Here is a 7,915-nt window from a genome sequence, read left to right on the forward strand (position 1 = left end):
TCTGCGAAAAAATGTTTGGATTCGGTTAAATCCTCCTAAACCTGCCCCAACAAATATTTTTTAAACTTTGCAAAAAGCTGAATTTTAACATGCTGATTACAGTTTGATATTGGCAGTAGAAGACATATAACATGCACTACAGCTGCCTCCCCCTTCGAATCGATTGTCAGTGAAAATAGTTAACATTGCGTTATTTGATCGTCACGCAACGCTTGTCACGCCAATGGAAGCATTGCGTTAACTATCAAATCATTTTCTCAGCTCATGGTCTTATAAGTCCTTTACAGTGCTTCAGCATCTTTGAGGATATCGAACTCAAGTCGAGGGTAATCCGGAAAGGATGATAACTTAAACTGCATCCAAAATCAGAGGTCAAGCCTTTATAAGGAAAGGAAACTGGGTGACACACCCCATAACAAAAGGAAAGATAAACGCAAACGAATACTCTAAAACGGCGAATTAGGAAATTTCAACATTATTTTCTCCCTGAGTTTATATTTCGCAATTACAATCCTGTTAGATTTTACAGAATCGAAAATACTGTCTTGAAATTGCAATTTTGACCTTGACCAACTTTGATCGCTGATTTGCGTCAGAAATTAAAACGTAACGTGACGTGATGTGACACAAAAAAACACAACAAATCGTACTTTTTAACTACGAAATGTACCAACCCAATTAGTGACACATCACGACCAAATAAAGGTGAAAACAAACAGTTTTCACTAAAAGGAAACAAACAGTTTTCAAATAAAGGTGAAAACGAACAGTTTTGTCTGTCAAGGCTTAACGGAAATCAGCCAATCACATGTCGTTCCAAAAATAGTGCGGTCAGCCTTTATATGAAATACGCGATGTGATTTATTCAAACATTTCAGCGCCAACACCATCAGTGATCGACGAAGTTTGCGGCACGCCGATACATATAGCGATACTAGGAAAAATGCATCCGCCGTCGGCGTCTTTTCTTGGTGGACTTCGCATGTACAAGATTGTTTTGCTTGGCGAAGGAGGGGTGGGAAAATCAGGTCAGTTATATTATTACGTGCCACTATAGCGCTACGCCGACTCGTCGCCTAACCAAAGGAATTCACGAGCAAACATCCTGAAAACATCCATACTCGGAAACGATTTTGATCTTTTTACAGAAATCGCTTCCTGAATGAGTTTGCCTAGCGATCAGAAGTTTCAGTGATAATCTGTATTGCTGCTGGATTAGAGTAAGAGGCGTTTCCTTGGGAAATATAGCAAATGGAGTCGAAATCCAAAAGCACTGTTTGTTTGCCCTGGCGCCTTTCAGTTTGGTTAATTATAAAATGCTTGGAATACCTCACTTCTGTAGCCTGTTTGTTTGCGGCAAACGTCGACATTCTGGTCGTGATTTTTTGTCTGTAGTTTACCGAGTCCTGCATTCTGACAATTCTGGTTTTATTACTGTTATTCGATGGAAAAACAACAACATCCACGGTGCAATGTTAATACTTGTATCATATACATGATCAATGAAGTGAAACATGTTGTGTTACTTGTGCTGCATTTGGAACCGAATCATAGAAAACGAAAAAATAACAACACTGAAAAAAAAATCATTTAAAGTCAACGTTACGTCTATTTGTCACTCTGGCAAGAAAAAATTATAATTGAAAATTCTGCTACATCACTATCGGAATATTGTTTTGATCGAGTATCATTGTTTTGATGCTGGAACAATATCGCTTGTTTATTTCAGTGTTCCCGTGACGTCAACCTTCATTGAACTTAGCAGTTCTGTCTTTTTTTTTTTTTTTTTTTTTGCAAGGATTTCGTTGTACATATTTCATTCCCAAGTTTTCGATTGTAGCTTTTTGCTCAATTTAGTTTTGGGATTGTTATGTACAGGTAACAACATGAAGTTAATGTTTGCGCGCGTGTCGCGATGTTTCGCGCGTGATTCGACCGCCGTTTTAATATTTCTGATGATAAGTAATTTACAAACAGAAAGTGTGACAAGGTTATCAGATGCGTTCTGGCATGTTAGATCATATAATTAAAATCGAAATGGACGCAGAAACACATGAGGAAGTTTGTTTTTCATTTACTTGGGAGATGCAAGTAGCAACACTCTACTTCCTCAAAACGTTAAGTCTAGACTTCCTGGTTTCCACTCTTAATACTTGTATGTGGGACTGAGTTTCGCTGGAAATAATTATGGCTTTGCTATAAATTCATTTGAAAGTTAATTTAAACTTATTTTGAAATATTCTTGTTCGTGTTTCTGTTGATTGAGATGTCACTGTAAAGAGGTGTTGATGTACAGAGCCACTGCTGCATTTTGTCAGAAGCGTTGTTATTGTAAAATATATAATTACATGCATCGTCTAGACAAAGGAAAGTCAGACAACGCATTTACCAAACTGAACCCAGTAACAGCCATTTAATTATAGTTAAGCAAACTATAAAGCATGAACGTTGATTTGCATCAATCACTGAGAGCTTTTAACCTTTTTTTTTCAATAACATTTTCAGTGTTAAGTTATGGTACAGCTTTTTTTTGTCAAGCTTTGCATCTGTATTTTCAATTCAGTCAGTTTACAAAGAATAGTTTACCCTTGGTGAAAACTGAAATGCACGAATTGTGAAGTACAAGGAAATATCCATACTTACCCCATGGAGGGTCATTGGGAATTCTGAGATATGAAGCTAAAGTGGAACTTCCAAACAAGTGGGGGGTTTCCAGCTAAACAACATTCCCTGGGGGGTATGGATCATATTTCCTCTAACAACACATTACTGATCTGAACTATTTTGCTTCTTCAGCTCTCACCATGCAGTTTGTGTCTCATTGCTTCTTGGATTATCACGATCCCACCATTGGTGAGTACAATTTCAGATACCAAACCGTGTGCTTACATAATTATGTTTACCTTTAGTAGCCAGCTGACCATAGGCTTTTGGGTAGAATTTTGTAAAGTGGGGATCATAGGGCTGCTGCACATTTGCAGAGAACTTTTCCAAGCTGTTACCACTTATCATGAGCAGGACCTTGAAAAGTTAGAGGACTTATAGATAGTGAAATCTAATGATTTTTAATCTGCAAGTACACTAAAAGAGCGATATAGTGGTTAATGAATGCATCAAATTGAATGAAGCTGTGTTCACATTAGGCCGAAACATGATTAGTCTGATCACAGATGAAAAATGTTTTGTTATGAAAAGTGTTCACATCAGACAGTGCATTGCGCAAATCATGGTTGAAATGTGGTTATTCTGAGCATGACTGAAACAACCTTGCAAGGTAGTTTCAGTCATGATCAGACTAAACACGTTCAAAATGGCAGATGGATGCAGAGAGGAGGCGAGTGCCCAAAAGAACCAAAATTGGGGCTATTGTGAGGCCAAATGTCTAGTTGAAATATGGGCTGATGAAGAAATACAGTGGTAATTATCGGCGATGGGTATAAAGCAGAATATTTGGGAGTACATTGCCGTAAAACTTAGTGACAAATACAAGTACCACGAAACAGAATAAATTATACAACCATGCATGAAACTTGTTTGAAACAGACATCTGATTTGAACAATGCAATAACAAACATGTTTAGGCGAAACATGTTTCCTTGAAACATGTTTACTCTAATCATTTTCCGGCTTTAATGTGAACACAGCTTTAGTCTGACAGATGTTCTCAAATTCTGTGAAATGTTTGTCTTGGAAGAATCACCAAAAAATAAAAAAATAATAATAATAAAGATGAAGTAAATTTAAAAAAAAGAATCACCAAAATGTTATTACAACCTTTAGTAATTAAGACAAAATCCGACAGGAAATCAAGCAGTTTCAGTTTTTAATGGACAACAACCTTGTACCAGAATAATGATTTTGCTTATGATTTTAGAGGATGCATATCAGCGCCAAGCTGTCATAGATGGTGAGTCAGGACTCTTAGACATTTTGGATACAGCTGGACAGGTAAGAATAAAGTGTCTTTCAAAATCCATAATGGTATTTTTTCATTGAAGTAAGAACTGGCTGTTGATTATATTAATATGATTTGATTTTGATTATTTTATGTGCGCATTCTGCCCGTTATTATACAGTCAGGAGTTTGGCATGAATTTAAAACTCAAAACAATGTAAAGTAGAAAAAGTGGCCTGTCTGAAAACAAATATTCTCAGCCTTGGCCAAAACTAACTTCAAAGCGAGCTGTAGAAGTCTCTAGAATACTACAAGGCCTGGGGATTGGACATAAGACCACTAATAGTACTCCAGGAAAGCAACATTTACCGTTATGGACATGACAACATAAATTCATTTGCTGCTAATGGACCACAAATTGCCTATCACGGGAATGAGCAGTGGTAGCAAAACAATTATGATACTTACCACTACATGTATCCAAACTTAATGCTGTAACTTTATCTTGATTTTGTAGCAAGAGTTCACGGCCATGAGAGAACAATGCATGCGTAGTGGTGAAGGGTTTGTCATAATGTATTCTATCACAGACAGACAAAGTTTCCGTGAAGCTGCACAAGCTAAGAAACAAATTGAAAGAGTGAGAAGATCAGAGGAGATACCCGTGGTTCTTGTTGCTAACAAAATTGACTTGGAAAGCAAGAGGGTAGTAACAACTGAAGAGGGACAAGCTTTAGCGCAGGAGTTTGACTGCCCATTTTTCGAAACCTCTGCTGCCCTGCGGCATTTTGTGGATGATGTATTCCACACTTTAGTCCGACAGATACGCAGGAAGGAAAGGCTGGGTATGAAGACAGCCCAAAAGAACAAAAAACTACGTCACAGGGCAAGCACCATTGTGCAGAACTTTTTCAGGCGTCAAAAGAAAAGAACATAAGAACAACATCAGTGGTGTACAAGAAGAGAACCTTTTTAGTCAGATCAGAGTGATCTCGTGAAACAGATTCTAGTTTAAGAGTGAGACATTTCATTGCTCTCTAAATCTTACAGTTTCTTTTCTTTTCAGTTGTCTCTAATAGACACAGACAATCTATTCTTTACAAAAAAATTCAAATTATATTATTATTAACAGTCTTCAGTTAAAAAACTTTAATGAAGATGTAGATTGCTTTAAAAAGCATCTAAGCCTTGTAGTCTTCAAGAAAAATACCAAAAACATAGATTCTTAGATTTTCTTGTTTTTTACAAGCTGTCTTGAATAAATTCAAGGGCTCAGAGTATCGTTATAGCATGCTTTTGCATAATCAATAAAAGAGGGGACGGAAAAAGGGGGAACCATCTTTTCCCTCTATTGCAGGGTCCACAATGTAGAGGTGAAGTTAATTATACTACCCAAGTTTTGTCAAGTAGAAAAATTGAGATTTATTATCGAACTTTGATTAGTTGTGATTTTGTACAAAGTAAATGAATTGAGTCACTGTCAGACTCTTAGTTCATACATGGTCATGTAAGAATTAATATGCCTAGAGTGCATTTTAATTTATTTATACAGGTGTACTGTTTTCAGTTGTGTAAATAGGTGTTTAAAATTATTATTGCTTTTTGTCTGAATGCAAGTGTAAGTAAGGACACTGCTTGTGATGTTTGAAAATTCTCGCACAAGCCTGTAGACAAGTGAAATTTGAAAGAAAATTCAAGTATCACAAGTAGTGTAAAAATCCTTAATTCGTCGAACTTTTCATGTGGTTACTCATTAATTTTATGTCTTGACTGATTAATTTGCATTGCAGCGCAAATTAATGTGCATGTGTTTGTATGATTAATTGGCCTGCTCTCAGCCAATCATGTTACTCCATTGTGATAGCTAGGCTGAAACAATGCAAATTTATCATTTCTGAACTTACACTGCAATGCAAAGTAATACAGGCACATTCATAATGTTCTTAGTCATATGGTAATTAGTAAACATTTGAGGGCTCTAGCAATTTTAGGATTTTACATACTACTTGTGATTTTTGGAAATTATTTCAAATTGTACTAGCGTATTAACGGCTTGTGTAATTTTGAGTGGATTTTCAAATATCACTTGTTAAGTGTAAATTAATGATTGCACTCACATTCATATGATTTCCTATACTAATTCACAATTCCAAAATGTGTTTTAAACTAGGTTAAGTGCATTAAATTAAATTGGTCACCTCTTTCTAAAGTTAATTCAGATTTAAGAGAGTGTTTCTCTCACTTACTCACTAAGACATCGAGGAAGCAATCACTGAAACCAATCAGGAAGAGGTGTTTATTTAAATTTGCCATGTTCCAAGAACTTAATTTTTGTAACAAATAATCTTTATTTATATCAAGCAGGAAAAATCCACTTTACCCCCTCTTTCTTTCATTGCTGTATATAGAAATTTTTGAGAAAGTTAATAGTAAGTAACATACGCTTTTTGTATTGCAGAAGCTGGTCCAGAGTAATAACGTAGTAGTGTTATCCTTGATCTGTACAATTTACAATGTAATGATAAAAGGCCGTAAGATTTTAAAAAGGACTGAGATTAAAGATGAAGTATGCTGATGGGTCCTACTGCGATTCATAATTAATGTGTTAAAGATCCAAGCAGTCAGTGTAAAATGCAGACGGTGGATTTCATAGCGGGGTAAAATGTAGACCGCACCCTGCATTTTACACCAACCAAGACCAGAGCAATATATGAAACCAAATGGGTACAAGTGGTATGAACTTGAATCTTTGTGGTCTCCAACACAAAAAATAGCATACCTCTATTACAAACAGAGCCAACCATTTAAGGAAGATACAAAATACTTCAATGCATGTGCAACCACAGGGAGCACACAATCTTGCTGAGTAGAAAGAGAGTAAATAAAGGAATGAAAAGAATGAATAGTTTATCTTTGTCTCCTGTTCTTACGTGACCTTACAGGGAAAACTGCTACCAGCAAAATTCTACCTGCAAGTCCTGCTTAAAACTGTAATGCTAAACTCGTGCCTAGGCCTTTTCGTGCTCTGCAAGAATTTTTTTGGCTTACATTGCTCACATGTAATATATAGATTCAGCCAAGCCTAAAAGCGGAGTTCTTGATTGCAATAACTGACGATAACGGAAAAAGAGTATTATTTTTTCTTGGATCAGAAACGCAACAAATGATCAATTGTGAGTATGTAATTGCTCAGCGTGTGGTTTTGCTATTTTTTCCAGTTAAATTTCAACAAACTATACCCAACAAAACTAACCAAGATTGTAGAAATTACGTACGCAATATATCAGGGACTTTCCAAGAGACGATTGTACAAGGAATATGTCAGAAGAATAGTCAACTACGCGCCAGGGATTAATTTGCACCGAAATTTTGCCTTTGCGAGTACTCCTTCCTTCTCCAACCAGTAACTGGTCAGTAACTGGTCAGTGGTCAACTTTAAAAAAACACGCAACCCCGATGAGATCTAAACCTGAACCCGCGATATGGTCGCATGATACTGGTCAGTGCATAGCTTGTTGTGACAGCTGTCAATTAACAAAATTGTAGAGCGTGAAAAGACCTAGGTACAAGTTTACGCAGGACTTGTAGGTAGCGGTTTTTCCTGTAAGGTCACGTAAGAAACGACAACAGGAGACAATAGTAAACTATTCAGTCATTCTTTTCATTCCTTTATTAACTCTCTTCCTACTCAGTAAGATTGTGTGTTCCCTGTGGTGCAACAACAAAGCTTGCTTATGCTCGAGGCACTGGCACACCGGTTGATACAGTAGCAGCCCAGGCATCATTACTTGCTACTTAAGGCCACAGTGGCTTTAACCAGCTTTAACTTAAAACCTGTTGTTTGCGTTCCCACATGAAGAGCTTTTCAGGCATTCTGGACCTGCTTCATCGATTTTTTTTTTTTGCACTCGCTCCAATTTGCGCACAGCCGGATGATTCCTCAGAATTGCATTGCGCATCTCTACTGCCACGATTTTCGCGTCATTATGCTGCATTATGTACAAAATGGCGGCTTTTTCT

The 7,915-nt window shown here is 36.9% G+C and overlaps 1 protein-coding gene across 1 annotated transcript; it reads left to right on the forward strand.

Annotated features, from left to right (window-relative positions):
- Window positions 1-854: 854 nt before the first annotated feature.
- LOC110052797 (GTP-binding protein Rit2-like) lies at window positions 855-6,798 on the forward strand. The gene is made up of 4 exons (XM_020758969.2): window positions 855-1,028; window positions 2,797-2,853; window positions 3,875-3,948; window positions 4,413-6,798. Exons 1-4 carry the CDS (start codon window positions 944-946, stop codon window positions 4,830-4,832), a joined length of 636 nt encoding a protein of 211 aa, XP_020614628.1. The 5' UTR covers window positions 855-943; the 3' UTR covers window positions 4,833-6,798.
- Window positions 6,799-7,915: the final 1,117 nt, after the last annotated feature.

Source organism: Orbicella faveolata, unplaced genomic scaffold (assembly GCF_042242905.1).
Source record: "Orbicella faveolata isolate gen_17 unplaced genomic scaffold, um_ofav_v1 contig_36, whole genome shotgun sequence".
NCBI lineage: Eukaryota > Metazoa > Cnidaria > Anthozoa > Scleractinia > Merulinidae > Orbicella > Orbicella faveolata.